The sequence below is a fragment of the Peromyscus leucopus genome, chromosome 15 (genome assembly GCF_004664715.2).
Source record: "Peromyscus leucopus breed LL Stock chromosome 15, UCI_PerLeu_2.1, whole genome shotgun sequence".
Taxonomy (NCBI): domain Eukaryota; kingdom Metazoa; phylum Chordata; class Mammalia; order Rodentia; family Cricetidae; genus Peromyscus; species Peromyscus leucopus.
Window position 1 is genome coordinate 55,746,992 of NC_051076.1, and position 23,177 is coordinate 55,770,168.

At 54.2% G+C, this 23,177-nt stretch overlaps 1 protein-coding gene across 26 annotated transcripts in view; it reads right to left on the reverse strand.

Annotated features, from left to right (window-relative positions):
• The window catches only part of Plekha6 (pleckstrin homology domain containing A6), a 141,113-nt gene that overhangs the window by 17,018 nt on the left and 100,918 nt on the right, over positions 1 to 23,177 (reverse strand). For 11 of the 26 annotated variants that reach the window (XR_005093027.1, XM_037211409.1, XM_028876574.2 and 8 more), the window contains 14 exons: positions 21,984 to 22,088; positions 21,276 to 21,348; positions 18,505 to 18,605; positions 14,988 to 15,190; positions 12,727 to 13,209; positions 10,822 to 11,338; positions 10,342 to 10,428; positions 9,332 to 9,385; positions 5,754 to 5,834; positions 4,766 to 4,834; positions 3,399 to 3,479; positions 2,867 to 3,016; positions 1,618 to 1,713; positions 190 to 301 (listed from right to left, as the gene is read on the reverse strand). Coding sequence is in view for 25 of the 26 variants with exons in the window: in XM_037211409.1 (XP_037067304.1) it covers positions 190 to 301; positions 1,618 to 1,713; positions 2,867 to 3,016; positions 3,399 to 3,479; positions 4,766 to 4,834; positions 5,754 to 5,834; positions 9,332 to 9,385; positions 10,342 to 10,428; positions 10,822 to 11,338; positions 12,727 to 13,209; positions 14,988 to 15,190; positions 18,505 to 18,605; positions 21,276 to 21,348; positions 21,984 to 22,088 (2,212 nt within the window). In the remaining variant the exon portion in view is untranslated. Of the gene's footprint in view, positions 1 to 189; positions 302 to 1,617; positions 1,714 to 2,866; positions 3,017 to 3,398; positions 3,480 to 4,765; positions 4,835 to 5,753; positions 5,835 to 9,331; positions 9,386 to 10,341; positions 10,429 to 10,821; positions 11,339 to 12,726; positions 13,210 to 14,987; positions 15,191 to 18,504; positions 18,606 to 21,275; positions 21,349 to 21,983; positions 22,089 to 22,172; positions 22,259 to 23,177 lie in introns of those variants that run through there. The other 15 variants (XM_037211413.1, XM_037211417.1, XM_028876582.2 and 12 more) reach the window with 12 other exon arrangements.

The window sequence follows — 23,177 nt, forward strand, 5'->3', positions numbered from 1 at the left end:
CCCCACAGTGCTAGGGTCACAGGCTGGCTCCTAAGAGGTCCTCGAGGCCGCGGACACAGCGTCGAGGTGGACACCACAGCCTCTGAAGTGTCAGAGCCCTGGGCTCAGGGCCAGCTCTAAGGTTATGCGTGGGTCCTTTAGCGGGATTCGGCGGGGATGCGACGAGAGTCCAGGCATGGAGGTGCCTACCTCTGTGCTTGGCTGTGTCCGTCCCCCGAGATGGGTTGTTCTTCCTCAGCCCTTCCATCACGTCTTGGATCCTCCAGATCTCCTTCTGAATTTGCCGACTGAGCACCTCATTCTGGAAAAGCCGCAGTGTGACTCAGGATGTGCCCGGCCTGCCCTGGGCCTGGACCCCTCTGATCAGGAGCGCTTGGAATCCCCGTATTCCTGCATACACACCCCTCTCCAGCATACATATCTTTCTTATGGGAAGTCTCTGCTTCTTTAGCTAATATAAAATTGTGTCGTCGTTGTCCCCCAAAAAAGCCAAGGGCTCAGAAGCAAGAATGAGGAACCCCTACTGAGCCCCCACGAGGGACCAGGGGACATTTCCTGTTTTCCATGGGGCAAGATTTTCCAGTGGGTTTTTGTTTTTGTTCTTTTTTTTTCCCCCCCACATTCCAACAGCCTAGCCATGAGCTACATTCTACTACAGCTCACATTCTGAAATTTAACAGCTGCCACTTATTCTGTGTGCCTCGGCACCAGGCGCCTCTCCAAATGCTTTGTGCGTACTAACTCATCTCGGCTGCAGGACGCCTCACCAAGGTACCGAGAGGCAGTGGTTCCTGCTTCGGAGAGGGGAGAGGAAACTGAGGAAGGCGCACGGCCAGGGTCTCAGGATGGTTCCTTCTGAGTCAGGAGTTGGTGCTCTTGCCCACGGCCCTCCTCCCTCCTAAAATGTGTGCAAGCTGGACCTTGGGACGTGGTAGTCTAGTAGTATCTGGGTCCTCTGGGTCTCCACTTTACCCTGCCCAGCCTAAGGTAGGGAGGTGAATGTTGTCATCAGGAGAAAAGGAGGGTGTTAACTGTATCTGAGGAACAGAGCTTGCAAACCCAAAGAGAAGAAGCAGGGCTTGGCCAGACATAAGACAGGGGGAAAAACATAAACCAGAAGTCTGCGACATCTACCCCTGTCCTCCAAGCCCCGGAAGAGAAGTTCTGTTGTTCCTAAAGCCTCAGAGACGGCTCCTACACTGCCAGCTTTTCCAGGGTCTTGGGAGGTATTTATATCCACATATCTGTTTTTAAATCCTTTCAGCCACAGAATATCCTGCTTCTAACCCAAGTCTCTTGCCTCATTAGCTCCAGCCCCTGTGAGTTGAGAAGAATATTCTCATGCTGTCTTCAGCCTAAAAGTATAGCCTTCAGTGGCCCGAGCCAATCTGTTCCTCCTTATCTCTCCTCTCTCCTTCTCTCTCTGTGTCTCTCTCTCTCCTTCTCTCTCCTCTCTCTCTCCCCTCGTCCATCTCAGGACCAGCTCCTTGTCTTATACTGAAATGGCTGAATCAAGAAAGGCAACCACTTTGTTGTCCTTTGCCACAAAGAACAAGGGAAGGGACAGAGCACATCTTCCCCCTCCCCCCATGCTTAGGGCTCCCCACCCTCTTTTACCTGGATGTCCAAGTTGAGCTGTTCCCAGAGGTCTTCATGTAGGGCAGAGACCTCAGACTCGAGGTTCTCATACACCACTGTGCTGTTGGTCAGAGCCTGCAGGGGGGGAGGATTACCAAATGTGGTAGTTCATCTCGACTGGATTTAAAATCACCGTAGACACACACCTCTGGGTGTGCCTGTGAAGGTGTTTCCGGGGAGGGGTAACTGGGTAGGGGCGATGTGTGTGTGTGTGTGGCGCCATCACACAGGCTTGGGTCCGGGATTGACTATAAAGGGCGTGGCGAGCTGAGCACCCCAATCCATCTCTGCTTCCTGAACGTGGGTGCAAGTGACCAGCGGCCCACCATACCCTCCCCACAATGGTGGGTGTGTTCCTTCAAACTGTGAGTCAAAAAACCCTTCCTCAGTGTGCTGATTGGCTGGGGGATGTCTTTCCGTAAGCTGTGAATATGTGTGGCTCCCCTTGGATAATAAATAAAGCTGCTTTGGCCTCTGGCAAGGCAGCTTAGAGGCAGGCGCGAAATCCAAGCAGAGATACAGAGAGAAGAAGGGCGGAGTCAGGGAGACGCCAACCTGCCGTCCAAGGAACAATATGTAATGAGACAGAGGTAAAGCCGTGGAACATGGGGTGATACACAGGTTAAGAGTAATGGGTTGAGTTAAGTTATACAAGCAAGAAGCCATAGGCCGTATAGTTTATAATTAATATTAAGCCTCGGAGTGATTATTTTAAAAGCGGCCTCGGGACTGCCGGACCAGGTGGGACTGAAGAAACTTCTGGCTACGCTGATTCTCTCCCCATCGAGACCCTCCTTCTCCTCTGGGCTGTGCTTTCCTGGGCCACTGTGATTGGAACAAGCTGTGCGGAAGGATCTGCCCTTGTCCTCCTGGCTGGGCAACAGCCAGCCAGCCAGTGCCCTGCTTCCCCAAGGCAGAGGGCAAAGTGGGCAGCACACGGGCTGGATAAACCAAGGCACTCAGTAACCCTCAGCGACGACCCTGCCTCACAGGAACCCTGGTGCACACGCAGCCTGCGGGGAATGAGCTTGCTCTCTGGGTGGAGACACTTTGGAATGAACGGGGGGGGGAGGCAAGCTCGCTGTCTGCGCGTGCCCTTGCAGCAGGAGTGCCCCTGCAGCAGGAGTGCCCTTGCAGCACTCTGCTCTTACTGTCTCGGGAGACAGCCGGGTCAGGGCGGCACTAAGGGGAGGTAGACGGCCACAGCCCCTGCTCCCGGTCCCGTTACCGTGGTCGCCTGTGACAGCTCCACGCGGATGTTGATGAGCTGGTTCTGTAGAGACTCCTTTTTGTGCAGCAGCTTCTCTGGGTAGGCAGGCTGGCTCCCGAACATCTCCAGCTCCTGGTGGGTCCCCATCAAGGCACTCTCCAGGCTCTCCTAAAGAAAGACGGGGATGACGTGAGCTGCATCCCAGCAGTTCCATCAGGCAGCTTAGCAGAGGTTATCCTCATACTGGCTACTGTCCCTTGGAGATAAGAAGTCTAATGAAAAAAAAAAAGTCTCTCGCTGGGCAGTGGTGGCTGCACGCCTTTAATCCCAGCGCTAGGGAGGTAGAGCAGGCGGATCTCTGTGAGTTCGAGGCCAGCCTGGGCTACAGAGTGAGTTCCAGGAAAGGCTCCAAAGCTACACAGAGAAACCATGTCTCAAAAAATAAATAAATAAAAATAAAAAAAAGGTCTCTCGAGCTTTGCAAGGACAGAGATGGCATCTCACACCATCCCCATGCCGGCCCCGTCTCTAAAACACCCCAGACTCTCACCTTCTCCGCGCGCAACTGCTGCACCAGCCGGTCCTGCTCCCTCACCACCTTGCTCTGCTCACACAGCTTGCCCAGCAGCTTCTAAGGGTCCAGAGGGGAGAAAGGAGGAGATGAAGGGCATGCTTTCGTGGGGACTTGGGAATCGGGTTGGCGGGACCTGGCCTCTGGATACCGCCACTTTCCCCAGCCAAGGAACCTGGGCCTTCACCATCACCTTGGAGGCTCTGGGAAAGAGCATGATGGAGCTCTCCATCTTAGGAAACGAGATACAAGTGGAGGGGGTGGGGGAGTCAAGTGCATTCCTATTCTCCCAGAAGCCTGAGAGGACAATATGGCCTCACCTCCTTGGCTCAGGCAGGGGCCAGACAGGGTATGGGAACAAGTAGTCTTAAAAGGGCCCCAGTCTCTCTTATCCTGAGATTCTGAGTTCTCTTCCTCTAAGGCAGTGGTTCTCAACATGTGGGTCATGACCCCCATTGGGGTTGCATAGCAGATATTTATATTACAGTTCCTAACACTATCAAAATTACAGCTATGAAGTAGGAACAAAATAATTTTATGGCTGGGGTCACCACAACATGAGGAACTGTATTAAAGGGTCACAGCATTAGGAAGGCTGAGAACCGCTGCTCTAAGGTCTCGGGACGGCTGACGGGATCCCCTCTTAGCGGGTCCTTGCCTGAACCTCCCTCCTAGGCCTCTGCCTGGGTCTGCTGCTGAAGCAGGATCAGTGGTGGTGGAGAGGCAGGAGGCAGAGCCCTCTCAGTTCTGAGGAGTCTTTTTCTCTCTAACTCATGTCTTCCCCTCGGTCCTCTTTCTACTGAGCCAAACCTTGCCCTTTGGGGCTTTTCACCTCAAGGCCTTTCTCATTGGCTACCTATTTTGTCCTTGACCCACTCATTGGCCATGTTCAGTCAATGAGTCAGATGTTGCCGTCTTGTGCTACCTGGAGCCTCCCACTGCATGAAAGCTCCTGGAGGGCAGAAGCAGGCCATACTCTCTTTAGCATCTCACGGTGTCTAATAAAGGCTGGCACAGAGTGGACTGACTGGTTTACCATCTAACAAAGCTGAAGTCTTGGCCCTAAGCAAACCCCACTGATGGAGAGGGGTCCACAGCTTGGTAGGGAAGCCCAGGTCCAAAGTGGGAGGTGAGGCAATGCGATGTCCAAGAAGAGAAGGGGATGGAGGGGGAAGCAGATGGGATGCTGTGTTTGTGGTCCTGATGAGAGGACAGGAGTCAAATGTATGAAACGCCACCAGCAGAGGGGGTAGGGAGAATGGAGAAAAGGCCCCATAGGGGGAAAGCAAGGATGAGGAGGACAACATGATTATGTCGTGGCCAGGAGCAGGGAGAGCCGCCCTTACATCCGTGTCTTGCTCGTTTAACTTGAAGGTGTGGAGGCCATCCCGGAACACCTCTGGGTATGCAGGGACCTGCAGGAACATGAGGGCGGTTACTGCAGCAGGAGCCAGACGAGGTCAGGTGAATGGGGAAAAGCTGACATCACAATCCTGCTTCATTTCTGCCAGACACCACTGCCCATCGCGCCTGATGCTTCCCGTGCCAGCAGGGGCTCAGCTAATTCTACGTCCTGTGGCTGGGAAGAAGTCTATCATGGCACAGTCTATAGACTTCATCCTGATTGTCCGTGGCTGATTCTGGAGAGGTCGGAACTTGGCTGGCCACGTGACCTGTGTCTCCTGTGCCCCGGGGAGGCCTGCTGGAAGGTAGGGCTCTCGATGGTAACATCATGAGAACAGCAGTGACTCCTGGGCAGTTTGTAGGGACAGCGTGTGAGAGCATGGCAGGGATAAGCCACCAGAAACCTGGAGAACTGCTGTCCCCGTAAACTGAACGCACCAATCACAGAGCCCGCTCTAAGCCAGGACTGGCAGGATTCCAAAAGCATCAGGGGAGCCAGCTAATGCTGCTGCCTTGTCTTGACAACCCAGCAGCCATCGTAACACAGTGTTTCACAACACACTCGATATCCTCCCTTCGTGCCCCAGCCCCAGGAATATCTGTCAAGAACCACAGCAACTATGAACTGGGCATCCTGGGCATTCAAAAGCAGGTTTGTAATCTTCAGCGTGCATGAGATGCTGCTGCTGGCTGTTTTGATGGTTCGGGGAAATGCACCTTGGGTTTATCCATGACCGTGAAGAATGGAGGAGGCATGGTGGGGCTGGAGGGGGGGGAGACTGGGCAAAATCTGTGTCAGGGGAGATGAGGCCGGGCAGATGAATGGGTTGGGTGAAGCGGGAGCTCATCCCACGTGGGGTGACCCCAACCATGCACAAGCAGCTGAGATGGCATCGACAGGACCATGCCGGCAGCGGGCAGAGGCCTTACTTGCATGAAGAGCTGGGCCCTGGGGGAGGAGCTCCCCACCATACGGTTCACCATGCTGATGAGAGTCTCGCTCTCACTCATCTGCAGCAGAGGAAGGAATGGACGACGGACGGTTCACTCGGCCCTGGGGATGCGCGGATCTCCCCCGCCCCACACACACACCCCGTGGCTCTCTGCAGTAAACGGGGGTGGGGCAGCTGCTCTTGGGGCCTCCAGCACCCGGGGCTTGGCCTCACCCTGCGAACTGCTTCAGGACCAGTACTGATGGATGCTGTCCTCGGGCAAATGCCACTTGCAGGGTGCTGGGAGGCCACGAGACCCCCGCGAGGCCCGAGGACTCTGCCCTAAGGGTGCCTGCCACACACTGGCCCATCTGTCCCCTCCTTCCCGTTTCTCACAGGAAGACCACACCGTGGGAAGGCCACTCTCCTCAAACTGACACTAAACTGACCTAACGCAGAAAACTTGGGACCTGTTCTCCACGCAGCACGCCCCTCCCCACCTCCTGGACAATCTCTAAACAGTTTTCCAGAGCTGGGCTGGCAGCATCCATGAGGGTCTCGGATGTCACTGGGAAGCAAACAAGGAGGCCAAGACAAGTGAGGCACGTTAAAGGGACAACCAGGTGTCGGGACGCTGCTCTCTACCACGTCATCCTTTAATTTCAAGGATCACTGGGAAAGTGGAAGGGGAGGCTGAAAGGGGGAGGGAGGGATGGAGGGAGGAGGGAGGAGGGAGGGGAGGGAGGGAGGGAGGGAGGGAGGAGGGCCAACCAAACCAATCAGCTCTGCCCTCACTTGCCCACTGGTTCCACTGGGAGAGAATCAAAATTGAAACTGTCAGGGTACGTCCTCGGTTATATCCCTTTAACTGTGTGTTCCACAGCAGATGGTGGGAGAAGACAGGAGGGAGATGTACAGGGAAGCTTTGCAGCCGTAAAGGAACAGCAAAGGACGGAGCCACATTAGGGACGACCTTGTGGGGTCAGAACTCGATCCACTGTCTCCCTAGTCTTGGTCGGGCCTGCTCTCTTTTCTTCCTCTTCCCCGCTTGAGGCAGCACCCCAAACACAGCTCTGTTTCTGCCATGCTATGGGCAGAGCAGAGGCAACCAGTGCCCCCAGCTGCAGGGTCTGCAGCATTTTAATTAAAAACCAAAAAACGTTTACTCTATGCGTACGTTCTGCCTGCATGTATGTCTGTGTAGCATATGCCCACAGAGACCAGAAGAGGGCACTGTACGCCCTAGAACTGGATTTACAGGGGGTTGTGCTGGCAACCAAACCCGGGTCCTCCGGAAGGGCAGCCAGTGGTCTCAACTGTGGGGCCAGCTCTCCACCCTCGGGTCTGCAGGATTTTAAAAGACTTTTCTAGCACTCAGTTTTTCTACTCCTGTAAGCCTAGTTAGAGTTTTTCCATGGGATGTAAAGACTTCAAGAATGCCCATAGTAGGAGGGTGAGTATAAGATCTATAGACACAACAGGTCAGCCTCCTTATTTTGTCTAAAGATCCGAAGTCAATCCAGTCCCTGTCTACTAAGAGAGACCATGTGTGCGCATGTCTGTGTGCACACGCTTGTGAGTGTATAGTGTGCAAAGGAGGCTTTCCCTGGGCACCCATTGACCTCGATTCTTTCCCATGAGAGGTTTGCCCTAACAATGCCCCACAGAGGGCTCCCACGTGCTCTCCAATCTGATTCTGCCACTAGTCTGCAGAAAAGCAGCCTCCACTGTGTCTGAAAACAAAGAAGCCGGAGACTGACACATTCCCCCAGTGCTGCCCAGTACCTGGCTGTGTCTGGCCCCTCATCACACAGGATTGCCTATAAGGACACTATCCTACAGGCAGGAGGGTCATCCAGGTGACTTCTGAAGACCCTAGCAGTCAGCCCCTCCGGAAGGCAAAAGCCACTCGGTGTTAAATGCTTGGACAGGCAGCCATTTTGGACAGGGCAGAGCAAGCCACAAGGCTACAAAGACAGCCTGCTGGGGAGGCTCCCTCTGGGAGGACTCAGCACTCCCAGCCACGCTTGGGGAGGACATCCTGGGTTTCATCCCCACATGGCCCAGAGTGCTTATGGCATGAATACAATGCACTGCTTTTGGAACAAGAATGCCAGGACCTTGAGAGCCAGAAGCTGGCCCTGCTGACTAAACTCTGGCAGGCAGAGCTTCCCAGAGCCTAAGGCCTTTTACAGAGATGATCTCATCCTTAACAGGGAGGCCATAAGAGATGACATGTCACATGACTGTTACTGGAAGAACACAGAGTCATAGCAGTGAATATAGCCACTCCGAGGTCACGTTTCTGCCTACAGATTTATGAGCATGAACTTGTCCTGATGAGATATGATGCTGGCCTTGTCTCCCAGCTACAAGCTGGGGTAAAACCTAAGTTCTGCTATTTGCTGGCTGGGTCCTTGGCATGTTTTTTTTTTTTTAACCTCTGTGCTTTATTTACTTTTATGTAAAATAGGATCGTCACAGTTCCCATCTTTAGAATTACTACAAAAATTAAAAGGATTGTGATCTATTATATTCAGTCTATTATAAGGCATGGAGAAAGCACCAGGCTGCTGTTATTACTATTTTTATTACTATTATTACTATTATTGAGACAGGATCTCACCATGTAACTTTACCTAGCTTGGAACTCATTATGTAGGTCAGGCTGGCTTCAAACTTACAGAGATCCAGCTGCCTCTGCCTCCTGAGTGTTGGGATTAAAAGCATGCACCACCACACCTTAGTTATTCTTAATATTATCGCTATGATCATCTCTACTACCCCAGGCTGCCTTCACAGGAAAGTGATAAGCACTTCCAGATTCCCTGTGAGTTGTAGCACATGTCTAAGAATAAGCGTATGGGTTCACCGGAAGCCTATCTAGACTGAGGTTTCTAGTAGCCCTCTTTGGAGTTAAAAGACAGCAAAGGGAAAAGCCTGGAGGAGGACCAGGCAGTCAGCAGCTTGTGTCTCACTGGAATATTCACCGCCTGGTCAGCTTGCTCATCATCCAAACTGAGCTGACGTTACCGCCTCTGCCAACCACACTGAATTCTCAGTACCATGAGCTGTATACGCAAAAGAGCTTTGTTGAGGGACTAACAAATACATGAAATTGATACCATTTTCTTCTAGGGCAAATCTATAGGATACCTGTTTATAACTGCGGAGCTTTATCAATGACCGGTAAAACAGGATATGACTTCCCAGATCCAGGCTTAACTAAACTCCTGGCTTCTTAGGCCCAGATCCTGCCTCTACTCTCTTCAGCAAAAATGCCAATTCCCACCTGCCTGGAAGGGCCGCTCCATGTGTGCCCGGCACTGGAGAATGCGGATAGTGGTAGTTGATGATTCGTATCCCCATTCCTACGCTTCTCTCCTGAGGACCACCCCAGCTGCCCATAAGGGATTCAGAAGGAGGGAGATGAGGAAGCAAACCGAAGCACAAGCTACTTTGTTGGGTCTTGGCGACACCAACAAAGGTTGTCGGATGGCTGGAGGGTGTCAGGGGGAGGGGGAAGGGGAGGGGACAGGAGGGCATGGGATGGTGAGGGGCACCAGCTCTGCCTACCTGCTGGTCCAAATACTCTAGGTTTCTTTGCAACTGAAGATCTAACAGTTCATCCTACCCGGAGCCCGAGGCCAAAGGGCCCACCAGCAACACAAACAAACAGGAACACACAAAAGAAAACGATAAAAAGAAAAACAAAGAAGAAGTAAAGTAGTTAAGAGTTAGCTAGGCATGGACAGGGAAAAGTCTCTGTCTGGTCCTGTAAGTGGTTCTTGGGTGGATGGGGACGAGACCACAGGCAGGTGGAGAAGGGATGAGGGACACTCTTTCCCAGCTGTTAGCTCTGTTCCACCCTGCGAACCTGATCAGAAGGGTTTCCAAATATTCTGGGGGGTGGGTGGGCTATTTCTAGAAATGTATATTTGCTGTGGATCAAGGCCCTGGAGTCTGAACAGCAGTGTGAGCATCAGCGTGGGGAGTGATGCTCTTGTACCCTGGCCTCCCTCGCCGGGTATGGGACACAGATTTTTTTAGTGGTGTGGAGTGTCTGTATCTGACCCTCCAGGGGAATACATTTTAGAAGCAGAAACAGCAGAGAAGGGAGCAAACACAATGTGGGTACACTCTTTCTTCCTCGGTCAGAACCCTGTCTGTAGTGGGTAGCCTTCCCCACGGGTGGCATTCCAAACAAAGGCAAGCTGGCCGCAAGGCGCCAAGGGGGAAAGTCCACATGCTCTAGCCTGGGAGACCTAGGCTGGCTCTGCATCCAGCTCACACTCCTAGCTAGCCTTGGCCCCTCCTCTTGCGTGCTGGTGAGAAGAGCTGCGAGCAGGAGAGCCTATGCCCTCTGCTCTGTGCCACAGAGGAGAAGGGGCAGCAGCTGGCTCCAAACCCTGTCCTGGGGACTGGAGGCTTGGTGGGGAAGGAGGAGGTATCCAGAGACTTCTAAAAATACATGGGCCAGGCACTGGGCCCAGAGCATCCCTGGCACCTGCCGCAGTTCAGCTCCACCTTGGGTGGATGCGGGCGAGGAGGTCCTGAGGTGGAGTGGAAGGGAGGAGAGGACGTACCATCTTATCGTGGACCGTGGGGGATGGTGGGTAGTTGTAGGGGAACAGTCCTGCAGGGACTGGCCGCCTGTCTCCCAGGTAATCATACTGGAAGAGAAAGGGGATTGCAGAGGTGAGAGAATATGGCTAGGCTGTGGACTTCCCCGCCAACTAAAGTTCAAGGTTAAGGGGGTCTGTCTTCTGTCCCAGAGCAGAGTTCAAACTGAAATGCACAGCAACCCCATTCACAATAACCTGAGTCCTCAAGATCCACGGACAGACCTTCTCTGTCCTCTTAGACACGGCGCAATGTCTCAGCACAAGCTGGGAATAGGCAGGGTTGTTCCTATTTAGAAGCCAGAACAACCCCCGAGACAGCTCACTTCGGGATGGTACCACAGGCCAGGCTACCCAGGGCAGATCCCAGATATCCCAGCATTTCCAGCTCTTCTCAGCAGATGGTCTCGGGGGCTTGGAGGGAGGGGCGGGCTGGTGGCTCACCTTTGGGGAGCTGATGGATCGCCTCATCACATAGGCAGCAGGGTCTGCGTAGATGTCCTCGCTGCGGGGTGGCAGCCGATCAAAACGGGCACTAGGCGAGCGCACGGGGGAGTAGATGCGGGCACGGCTGTAGGAACCCTGGCTGGGCGAGCGGGGCACAGAGTGGGACCGGGGTTGCAAGGACAGGCGTCGCAGGGAGCCAGAGGCAGCATCCAGCTCATCGTAATAGACTGGCTGTCGGGAGGGGCTGGGGATCCAAACAGTGCCATCCTGCCGCCCATAGCTGGTGGGCTCCTTCCATTCACGAAGCTGGTAAGTGGGTCCACCCCCATTACGGAAGGAGTGCCGCTTGTCCTCCAGGGCCCAGGGTGGACTAATCCTATCATAGGCTGGCATGGAACAGATGCTGTCTGGCCGCACTCCTGGAGGGTAGTACTGGTAATCCTCAGGGTACTGGGAAGAGTAGGGGCTGTAATAATCAGGGACCCGGCGGGACACAGGGTAGAACCTTGAAGGACTGACAGAGAGAGAGAGGCCATTGTAAGGAAAGTAGACAACGTGGACATATCATTGCCCCCCCTGTGCACCCAGTCCCGTCCTCCAGTTCACAGTAGGTGCTTGAAAAGGAGACTGGAGACCTGGAGTATCCAGTAAGTCCACAGGGAGGCCACTGCCCAGGCAGGTTTCTAGGTTTAGTCTAGAGTTGAGAAAAAGTCCCATCCTCAACCAGCTTCCTAGAGCTGCACCATTTGGAGTTCAATCTGTGTGTCTTTAAAATGAAATGTCCTGGAAGGCAGCTCTAGGCCTTATCTGCCATCTCCATCTGAGTGTGAACCAACTGACCAGGTCCCTTCCAGGTCAGGTGGTAGAAGAGCGTACTCAAGTGTACCGTGCTCCTGAAGGATGAAAGTGTGGCTCTCTAGTCACATGCTATCAGAGCCAGTAGGCTCCCAGGATTTATAGCCAATTGCCCAAGTACCCAGTCACCAACAGTGAAATGTTAACTGTCTAGAAAAGTGGGCTTCTTCAGGGCCCAAGACCCTCCTGAGGCTGTACCCACAATCCCTGGAGTTCCTACATCCGAGCTCATTTGCCCTGACAAACACTATCAGGCTCAATAGGTACCACCGAATATTGAAAGCCAGTCATCAGATAAATCCCTATATTTATCCATGGAGCAAATTGGTCATCAAGGAACAATCGGACAAATGAGGTACCTTGTCTCCTTAAAACAACAACAATCCCTCTCCCCCCAAAACTTGCTATGAACAGTGGCTTTGAAACGATAGCGCTGTTTCAAATGGCATAAGTTGTTTGGACCCCAGTGAGTAGAAGCACTAGGTTCAGATGTTACAGGACCTGCAGCAGGAATTGGTGTGTAAGCTGAACAGCTTCGAGGCCTGCCTCCACACCTGCCTGCCGCCTGCCTACTCCAGGCATGGAGTGCGTCTCTCTTCTCTCCTCTCCTCTCCTCCCCTCACTCTCCTCCCTTCCCTTCCCCTCCCCTCCTTTCCTCTCCTCTCCCTCTTCTCTCTCTTGCCCCCCCCTCCTAGCCAGAGTCTCATGTAGCCAGGGATATCCTCCAACTTACTATATAGTGGAGGATAACCTTAGAACTCCTAAAACTCCCACCTCTGTCTCTCAAGAACTGAGGTTACAGGACTGTGCCACCATGCCCCCCACCACCACCACCCCCCCGTCTGCCCTTTCCTTTGAAGGCAGCAGACAGAGAAACAGTTGGAGGCCAGGATTTGGACAAGCTGAGAATCAGGGACTGTGTTGGCTTCCCAAAACAGTCAGCTTCCAGAAGGCTCCCAATAAAGGGATGTCTCATAGGTGACGCCCCTCTTCCCATGCCCTAGCTATAAATAACAACCACCCTCCTCCCCCGACCGGCCACCTCACCTCCGAAGGTCTTCGGGTGGGGGCACCCCCCGGCGCAGGTTCACCCACTGCTGGAGCTGATTCATGGAGCTTTTGCGTTGGGCAATTTTGTCGGGGTCAGTACGTGGTGGAAAGCTCCGCCGGTGTCCCCCAGCGTCCCCATCATGAGGTGGGAAAGCTGTGCTTCCTGGTCGGCTTGGGGAGCCATACTGCCAGCCATTGGGTTGGGCAGGCTGTTCCCCACCTCCTGGGACCCTCGGGCCATCGGGGTAAGGACTGCCAGGCTCTGAGGCTGGTTCAGGTCCAGGTGGGAGGCCATTGGCTTTCACTAGAGGCTCTTTCTTGACGTCGGGCCTCTCCGGCCTCCGCTCGGCCTTCTCACAGCCTCTGCCGTCCCCCTCCCCCCGAGTCTTGGCCTCAGGCTCCGGCTTGGCGAGACTGTGGTGAGGTGGCTGCTGATGGAGCTTGCTGGGGGGGATGTTCTCCGAGTCTGGCTTCTCGTGGCTGCAGGATGCCAAGGTAGAGACTGTCAGTCGCACTGGCCCAGCAGTGTGGGGTAGGGCAGGGGTGAGTGGGTTGAGCGGAGCGGAGAGGAAGAGGCAGAAAGGTAGTGATGGAACCAGGGCAGAGTGACACCCAATTCTTCTTCTTAAATCCCGGGCTTTACTTTAGTGCTGGGCAGTGATGTGATAAAGTCAAATAACCCTCCACCCTCCACTTGCTCGGCCCTCCATTACCCAAATCACTTCCCCTTCTGCTACTGACATGGAGCCCAGCCCTTGGACGTGGTAGCCCCTCATTTTGGTCTTGTCTGTTATCTGTCTCCAACCGGCCCGCCAGACCCAGCCAGCACTGTACCCCAGTTTCAGAGAGGTACAGAGACTTGTTACAGGTCCACCCTGTGTCTTTCCACAAGTCACCGGCCGAATGGACAACACCACCTGCCCTCAGAGGGTTGCTATGAGATACAGCATGGTGGGCAGCAAGGGTACAAGTTGTCTCCAAGCAGGTAAACATGGAGGTCCCTCTCCAAAGCACAGCCCTTCTGGGTCTAGCATTGTTAGAACGTAGGCTCCATAAGGGCAGGATCATGACAGGTTTTCATCTCCTGTGCTCCTAGGACCTGGTACAGAATCTATGTCCTGGTTATTTTTGTTTGTTGGGTATTTACCAACTTGACATGAGCTATAGTTATTTGGGAAGAGGGAATCTAAATTGAGAGTATTCCTCCATAACACAGATCTGGGGCCAAGTCTGTTGGGCATTTTTTTTTTTTTTTTTTTTTTTGATTGATGATTGATGTGGGAAGGCCCAGGCCACCATGGACAGTGCCACCCCCTGGGCAGGTGGTCCTGGATGCTGTAAGAAAGCAGGGTGAGCAATCCATGGGAATCAAGCCAGTAAGCAGCATTTCCACACGGCTTCCGCTTCAGTTCCTGCCTCTAGGTTCCTGCCTTGAGTTCCTTCCCTGACTTCCCTGGATGATGGGAAGTCCCTGGATGGACTAAACTGTAAGATAATAACCTTTTCCTTCCCACGTTGCCTTTGGTCAGTGTTTATCACAGCAGTAAAAATGCTGACTGGGCCAGTCTGTTCTCTTTCTGGCAAATCTGTGAAGCCGACGAATTAAGTTCTGGCAATGCACAAAGACGGACCCTTGAGACAACTTCTCCTTAGAGTTTCCTGACAGACCAGCTTCCTTGCTGAAACACTGTTGGGTAAACGTTTCTAAGGCACATGGCCAGACCTGGGGTCTACACTGTAAGACCCTTTCTTCTGGACCCCCGTTCACCTAACTCAAGGTTCCACACAGGGTAAGTAAGGAGAGGTGGGCACTGAGGACACATATCATCTGCGGTCCTCCTCCAGCTAGACAAATCCAACGGCTAGATTTGAGAAGAGAAAAATCGGGTTCGGAGAGGTTAAGTCGCTCACTCTGAGGTCCCACTCTGGCCAAGTAGCTAACAATGATTCACACCTGACTCCATTTTTCCCCACAGTGTTTAACACAAACAGTCTGGAAACAGTGAGTAGATGACCCCAGTCTCTGGCTCCCGGCCAAGCTTCAGTGGCACTCTCTACAGACCCTCCCAGCTCAGAAAGAGGAGGAGGAACAGGCCAGGCTCCGCAACCTGCTGGCCAGACCTGCGGCAGGGAGGTGGTCCTCACGCCCTCCGGAGGTTCAAGCCCACACAGTGGGCCCAGCAACGGCCCAAAGCTGAGTACCTCAGAACGTCTCTCTTTCCTTTCCTCCCTCGCACGCCAGGCACCCTGGTACTCACCTGTGGCGCACAGGTTGAGGCACTGACTTCTGGGCTGGAGGGATCTGTACCCGAGCAGCCTCGCCCATGGCCTGGATCCAGGCCTCCTGCTCCTCAGGGCTCTCGGCACTGAAGAAGTAGGTGCGGACTCCGGCGTGCTCGGCCTGCGGGGAGAGGCAGTGCGTGGAACTGGCTCCGGCCTCATCTACCCAGTGAACAGTCACCTGCAGGGAAAGGACACCAATACCCACAGGAGGGGCAGTCAGGCAGGCAGGCCCTTCACAGCCCCCAGCTTCTTCCCAGAGGAGCCTAAGAGCCAGGCAAGGAGGGTGGCCTGCAGCCACCTCTCAGACACTGCCTGGGCTAGGTCTCTGAATACGACCTCAAAGCCCACACAAACCAGGAAAGCGAGCCTACCTCCCCCGCCTGAAGTAAGCAGGAGGGACAATTACCGCACCCTCTCTTCCCTCCGATTCCACCTTAGTGACAAGAAAATTACCCCGGGGCTGGGGGAGATGGTCCTCTAAATGGGCCCACCTCAAGCCCAATTTCACTGGGAAGCTGGCCCTGCCCCTTCCTCGAGAGGAGACACCTGAGCCCCTGTATCCATGGCATGCAGGGCACGCACTAGCAAACAGATGGAACACACTACCTAGTTGACGGCCGTGAGCAGGCACAGCGGGCTGGAACCCAGAAGAGAGCTCCTGTCCAGAGGAGAGGGTCCTCATGCGGCCAGAAGGAGGAGAGGCAGAGACAAGTCAACCGACACCAGAGCGAGAGACAGGACCGGACGGTGAGGCTGCCCCCTTCCAGTCAGCGTCACCTCCCCGAAGGACAGCACTCAGCAGTGCCCAGCTCAGCCCAACAAGGGGTGGGGCACAGAGGGCATGCACTACGGGAATCTGGGCTACGGTGGGCAGTGAATCGGGGAGCCCCAATGATAACCCCAGCTCTTCTGGCAGACAACTTTACTATTTTGCTCCACCTTAAAAATGATGCACCCACTGAAGGGCAGCAGAGGAGAGGGGTCCTGTCTAGTAACACTCAAGGGAATAAAAGGCCACAGGACTAGCTAGGTTCCTCCTGGAACCTTAGCATACTCCCTTGGTGGCACCCTCGATTCCTAAAACAACTGTAGTTAACATTTGCGTCACCTAACAGGGGGCTCCAGATGGATGAGGAGTCCCGCTCTGGTCGAGTGTCCTTCTGGTCTTGACCCCCTTGGATGCTAGCCCATAGGCTGATGGGGGTCGAAGGGGAAAGGTCAGGCCCTCGGGCTAAACCCAAGACTCTCCTGAACAACACCCTCCCAGGGTTTCCTCCCCCAACCTTCAGGAGCCTCCCTTCACTGAGCCTCACATTCCCCTCCACCTTTCCTCAGCCTGGAATTCTCTGGGACGGGACTGGGGGCTTCCTCCCTCTGGCTGGCTGGACAGCCCTGCAGCAGAGGGAGGACCCGGCAGGCGGCAGCGCGGCCGAGGGGGCGGTGCTAATGGACAGCGAGGGAGCTGTCAAGAGAGCCAGGAGGATGCTGGGGCTTGAAGAGCAGCACCCAGAGCCCAGGAAAAGCCCTCTGGGACACGAATACAGGGTTGGCCTGGCGGTGTGGGAGACACGGGCAGGGCTTGTGGTGTGTGGTGGGGGAGGTGGGAGTCTGCGGACGAATCTGTCTATTGCATGGGCAACCCGTGTGTGCAGCCGGCTGGCTGGGGCCCCAGTCACGAGGAGGATGGAGACTGCACTTGGACTCAGTCATGGGGGGGGGGCAAAACATGCCACAAGGAACAAGGAGCAAACAGACCCAGGACCAAGCGCTTGTGACAGGCAGGAGAAGGCAGAGGGCCTGGGAAAAGACAGGGCTATTGACGGGGTGCAGGGAGGGGCACCAGCTTTAATAGGAAAGGAGCTGGGTGGGGAACTGAGGGGCGGGGGGCGTAAAAGAAGCTAAGTCATTCAAGCGTAGCCAGGCAAGGACAGTTCCTGGCTTCTCATTATTTGCCATCCAAGGCTTGTGCTTGGTGGCCACGACGGGACAAGCCTGATGTCTGTCCGTCTCGGCTCCCCTCCCTTCCCTGGGGACGGGACACTGAATAGCACCAGTCAGAACCCTTTGTAGCCACTGAGCAGAGCTATCACGTGGAGGGGGCCTTAAAGAGGCCGTGCAGGACCGGGGAAGGAGGAGGGTGTGGTGTGAGTCGCTGTAGGCACCGCAGTGGTCGCCAGGCTCCACGGCAGGGTGTGTGTCAGTCATCTAGGACATGTATCTTCTGATGCCTGCAGCCGGCCCAGCTCCAGTTCGGAGTCTGTGGCTCTGACAGGTCTGGTGTGAAGGGCGAGACAGGCTGTGGAGGGTGGTGTGTGGGTGCGAATGTGTCTGTGGAGCGGGCCTGTTTGTTGGTTAAACAGCCTGTTTCTATTTTCCCAGCTAGAACCCAGCTCCCTGGAGTTCGAGTTTTATTAATTGTTCATTCTGTTCACACCTCTGGCACACGAGACCCTGGGAGGATGGAAACTAATTATGTGCCAAGTAGGTCCCTCCCCGTTCCCTGGTGGCCCCCCGTGTGCGCTGCCCACCTCGTTTACCAGGATCTGCAGGGCAGAAGGAGCCTTGGAAGCTGGTGCTACCTGTAGTTTCTGTCACATTTTTAAAGCCATGACATTGGGTTTTAAGGGTCCTGGACAGCAATTCTCAACTGGAGGTGTGTGTGTGTCAGGGGGGGGGCTTTGGACAAAGACCTGCAGAGATGATATTATTATTTCATATTTTGAAAAGGAGCCTAGAGTTTTTTGCATCACAAAACACAAAGGGCATGGGATTTTTATAGTTTTTAATGGGTCATGAATTTTTAAATGTGGAAAAATACTGGCCTAGGAGGAGCCAGCTGCAGGCACAGCTTTGCTGAGCGGGTCCCCCAGGGCATCTGAGGGAGTGACACTGAACAGGACGAGTCTCATTTTCCTGTGCACCTGTCCTCTCAAATTGTTGTCTGCACGGCCAGGGGTGCGTCTCCACGGCAGGACACTCGCCCAGCATCCACAAGGCCCTGGGTTCCATACACACAGGGCTGGGGGTAATACTAACTCCATAAGGCTCGTGACTCAAGATCACAACAAAATTCAACTCCTAATATTCTCTAAAGATTAAAATTTGAGCAAGTTTGACTGGGGGGTCAAGTGATCACCTCCATATCCCTAGACTCAAAATAGAAAAGAAACCTATTCAGAAAAGAGCCAAGGAGCCCCCGCCCACCACAGCTCTGCTCTGTAGAAGGGGACGGAGGCAGGCTGCTAGGCAGAAGGTCCAAAAGGCTCAGGACCTAATTTTCTTCCCCGGTGAAAAGCCTGGCATCCCAGAGACACAGTTCTATTGGCCCGTCTGTGCCATTTACCCGCTGGGGAAGAAAAGAGAGTCCCAGCATGGCCTCACGTTGCCTCCTGGCCATCCAGATGAGTCTAGGGGTCAGGACCTGCTCCAGCCCCAAGTTCCAGGAGAGCAGACTCCCTCTTTTCCCCACCCGGAAGGGGAAGCCCAGCTGACCTTAAATGTGTGCTTCCGGCTGATGTTGTCTGAGGGCTGGACGGCAGCAACCCGGAAGCTCAGCAGGGGGATGCTGCCCAGGATGCTCTCCTCCTTCTCATCTGTCAGGGAAACAGAGGCACAAAAGTGTGTGCGCGCGCATGCGTTGTGTGCACGCCAGCGTGCGTGTGTGTGCCTGTGCGTGTGAAAGAACAATGCCGATGTAGAAGGAAGGGCAAGGAGCTCTTCGACCTTACTAGGATAAACATCAATGAATATTTTGTGTCAGGCTGGTTCAGTACCTTACTAGATCCAACACGCCTAACTGCCCCATTACGAGGCTCTACTATTCTCCTCATTGTCCAGTGAGGAGACACGAAGTGATGTGCCCAGGTTCCTTAGCCGTAAAAAGTGCAATCGGTCTTAAAATGCGGGAAGCTTAACTCCAAAGCCAGCATCCTTCACCCTATCTTGTCTGCCCTGTGTTGATACGCAGGACAATTTCAACAGCAATACACAGAGAAGGGGCAGGACGGACGGACGGACGGAGGGACTGACTCCTTTGGGCAATGCTTTGAGTGTCTTTGTTTTGAGATGGGGCCCTGGGTGGCCTGGAATTTACTCTGCAGCCCAGACTGGCCTTGTGCTAATGACCCCCTGCCTTGGAATCCCCAGTGACAGCGGCATTGCCGCTGTGAGGCACTGCACCTTGAGGGGGACTCTAAGGTCCTCCTAGGCTCTTCCCTGCTGTGGATGCCATTCAGGCCCCCGACCTCCACAGGAAGTCAGAGCTAGCTCTATATCCCAAGATCTATACAACTCATCCTGGATCCTGAAGGGATTACCCAGCCAGTATCCCAGCTTTCAACAGGGGACCAGGAAGGGTGGGAATATTCTGTGGGACAGGTGCGGGACATCTATGAGGCCATGGGAGCCCTTCTTGTCCTTCCCAGCATTTCTGTTTGTCTCCTGTCGCCCCTGAAAACCACCCAGTTTTCCATACAGGAGAAACTGCTGAGGTTATAGACCCCCCAAGATCGGCCTCTCTGGTTACACTCATGAGACATTAGGTCTGTGGCTTTTTGTTGTTGTTGTTGTTGTTTGGCTTCTCTGTTCGGTCCTTCCTATAGTGCCATGGGAAACGGCAGAGAAAGGGGTTTGGGGGTTGAACCCGAGGGCTGTATCTGGGGACACAGAAGCTGTTACCATCCAGACGGCTGAGTATGGGTCAAGAAGTGCTGTGTTTGGGTGTGGCCAGTTGGTCCCAGCCCTCACTCATGCTGAAATTTGATCCTGACATAACAGTGCTGACATCTTCAGGGGAAAGGTGTGCCCATGTTTTTTTTTCTTTATGTTTTGCTTTGAGACAGGGTCTCACTATGTATCCCTAGCTGGCCCAGAGACCAGGCTGGCCTTGAACTCACAGAGATCCACCTGCCTCTGCTTCCTAAGTGCTGGATTAAAGGTGTGCCCAGCTGACATGCCCATCTTGGACTGGGCTCCTCCTCCAGAGCAGGGTGCTTGCTGCAAAGCGAAGCTGTTTTGTGTTTCTCCACCTGTCCCCACTTGTCCTTCCCCTTTCCGACATGTGCCAAAGCAGCACCAATACCCCCCCCAAGCACCACCCCCAGCTAATCATGCCAGCACTGAGCTCTCAGATCTCCTAGCCTCCAGATCCAAAGGCCAAAACAAACCTCTCTCCTTTATTAATTACCCAGCCGCAGGAAATTGATGGATATGGGGCATCCTGAGACCATCCCTCTGTGGCCCATGAGCATCCCTGCTCTTTTCTTCAGAGACCTTGGCTCCTCCCTCAGTCCTGTCCCATGCCGGTTGACGGGCAGGGGAATTTCTTATTCCTTAGTTCTAGACTCTCCTCTGTCCCTGTCCCTGTATCCCTAGCCCTTGCTTGGCTACAGCTCAGGAAAGCTGCTCCAGGGCAGAGGGTGAGCGGGTACAACATGTATTTGTTGAAGTTAATGATTCACCGCACTGCTCTCAGACCAGACTGCATCACTGCAGGTAAGTGAAGCCCACAGCCTTGCTCAGAGATCATCTCTACCTCTCTCTCTTCCCATCCCTCCTTGCCCACCCCCTCCCACTGCCCGTAACTGTCATTAGCCCTTGCTTGGGTCCTCTGCGCTCACTTCCCCCTGGCACGTGTTGCTGTGTGCACTTTAGAATAACTTCCTGGAAGAGGCTGTGCCAGAGCTCCTCAGATCTTTGTCCTCTTGTGTTGGGGCAGGGGAGCCCCACGTGAATGTGGGGGGGGGGGACAGAGAGGCTAGAGGCCAGGACTATTTGTTTATCCAGCCTCGCCTGGACATCTCCCCTGCTGCCCAGCTATTGGTGCTGCGGACTTCACAGTAAACAAAATGGTAAAGAGTCTTAGATGCCAGACCAGATTGCATATTCTGTTGGGGCAGGAGGAACATCAGCACCAGCCTCCATTAGGAGGTGACTTTCAAGCAGTAACTAGTGACCTCCTCCTCCTTGCCCTTTTCCTCCCCCTACCCAGGAATCTCACCACCCAAATGGCTGCCCTGTTCACCTGCTGTATCATCATCTGGAACCCAGAACTGCTGCCTCCTGGATAGAGTATTTATGGCTAGGAAGTGAATGAGCAGAGAATCTGAGACTGGGCTGTGATGCCTATGGCCCACATTTTACCAGTGCTAGGAAGCTGCCTGGAGAGATCCACCTGCCAATGAGCTTCCAGAGCAGGGCCCAACAGCAAGACAGAGTGCTCCGTGGCTCCCCCGCCCCGGCAGGGCAGCGCTGGGCAAACTCACCTTTGTAGTAGAAGAGGCAGCGGTCCACCAGAACAAACCAGCGCTTGTTCCACTGCTTAACCCCGGAGCTGGCCTGCGGGACACACAGAGAGACAGACGGGAAGGCCATGAGCTGGGTGTGGAAGAGAAGGCAGACGCAGAGCACTGCGCTAGTTACAAGGACACCCGGCTGGAGCCGCAGCGCCGCCGCCACCAGCACGTGGCAGCGACTCCCTTGAGATCTCAGATACCGGGAACTGACATCAGATTATTGCCTGTGACTTTCCAGTTCTGTCATTTCTGAGGCTCCGGGGAAGGTGAAGGGGGGGCAAAAGGTACCCCAGAACGAGCGCGTAGAGGAGCAGACAAGAATACAGCAGTGTCCATCCAGGGCAAGTTGGTAAACTCCAGGACTTGAAGCCACCCCACCCCCACACAGCAAGGGGATGCACCGGGAACGTGCCATGGGTTGCCGATGGCTTTAGTGACCGGGCATACTTCAAAGTCATCACATATGCCCATCAGGAACCTCATCTTGGGTCCCCCAATTTGACACTGGTTAACTTTGGGGAGGTTTTCAATTTCTCAGAACCTTTGTACAAGTGGGAGACATTCAGAGGCAACAGGAAAACACACCAAAGAGGGCCTGAGCGGCCGTGGGTACAGGAGCCTCACGAGGCTGTGAAGACAGTGATGGTCGCTGCAGGCAACATGGCAGGGTGGCCTCACCTGTTTGAAGAGCCAGCCCGCCTTGGTGACAGGAGCACTGGGGTTCCGCTTCATGGAGTGGGAGCGCTTACCAAAGGCAATGGCTTTGCGGGAAGTTCGAGTCGCCTGGAGGGGCAAAGGCAGCAGTTAGCCCAAATCCTCTCCTTACAGCTCTGTGGGCAAGGGAGCTGTCCTTGCTAACGGGCATACCTCTCCAGTGGGCCCCTGCTGCCTTCCCAGTAAGAGGCAGTGTGAGACTTTGATCGTCTAACTAACTCAAGGGCCTGGCCTTTTAATTCTTTGGATCGTCTGATCTCAAACATGAGTTTCAACATTTCAACATACTAGTGGTTGCGTGGCTTTTGTCTTTGGTTTTCTTCTGGGAGGAACAAGCACACACGCCATGGTGAGGTTGGAAGTTAGGTCCCGATCTGGGGTCTTAGCTGTCCTTTCCCTCCACCACCCCACCACGGGGGCTCTGAGGATCAAACTCAGGTCATCGGGACATCAGGACAGCCAGTGCCTCCTCCCCAGGCATCCAGCAGACCCGTCTGTTCCTTCTTCTCGTCCCCCTAATCTCCTTACCATCACCTCTTGCACAAGGCTTCTGGCACGCACACAACTTCCCCGCATCATCCCCTCTGCATCCTGTCCCTGCCTTACACCAGACATTCCACAGAGCTGGGAGGGTAGACAGTGTCCCCTGGCTGTCCCTGCCGTGTGGACGCATCACTCCTGGGTCTGGCAATGACCAACTGTCTTCTTTGAGCTCTGTGGCTGACCTTTCAGCATAACCCTGCTGGGTTTTGTTTGTTGTTTGTTTGTTGTTGTTTTTGCTTGTTTTGTTTTAGTCTAAGGATTATGGTGTCACAGTAAGACTTGCAATCATCACGGGAAACCTCACTGCCCTTGAGGATGGCCCATCCAATGCCCTTTTATATGACCTTACATCCTCAACTCCAAACCATGCATGGAGAATCCAGACCCTGCCAGCACCCAGGCCACCTCACCGCCAGCACCTCCAACCCCACAGGAACATTTTCCAATCACAGCACTTCGTCTCTGGGGCTTTGTTCCCCGTCTCCTCAGCTCTACCAGCTTTTCTGCCTCACACAGCGCCTCAGCTCCTCAGCCCTTCCATCTTTGCTGGATACACACGCACGCACGCACACACGCACGCTACTTCCCAGTTTAATTTCCGTCCGAGCCAGACTC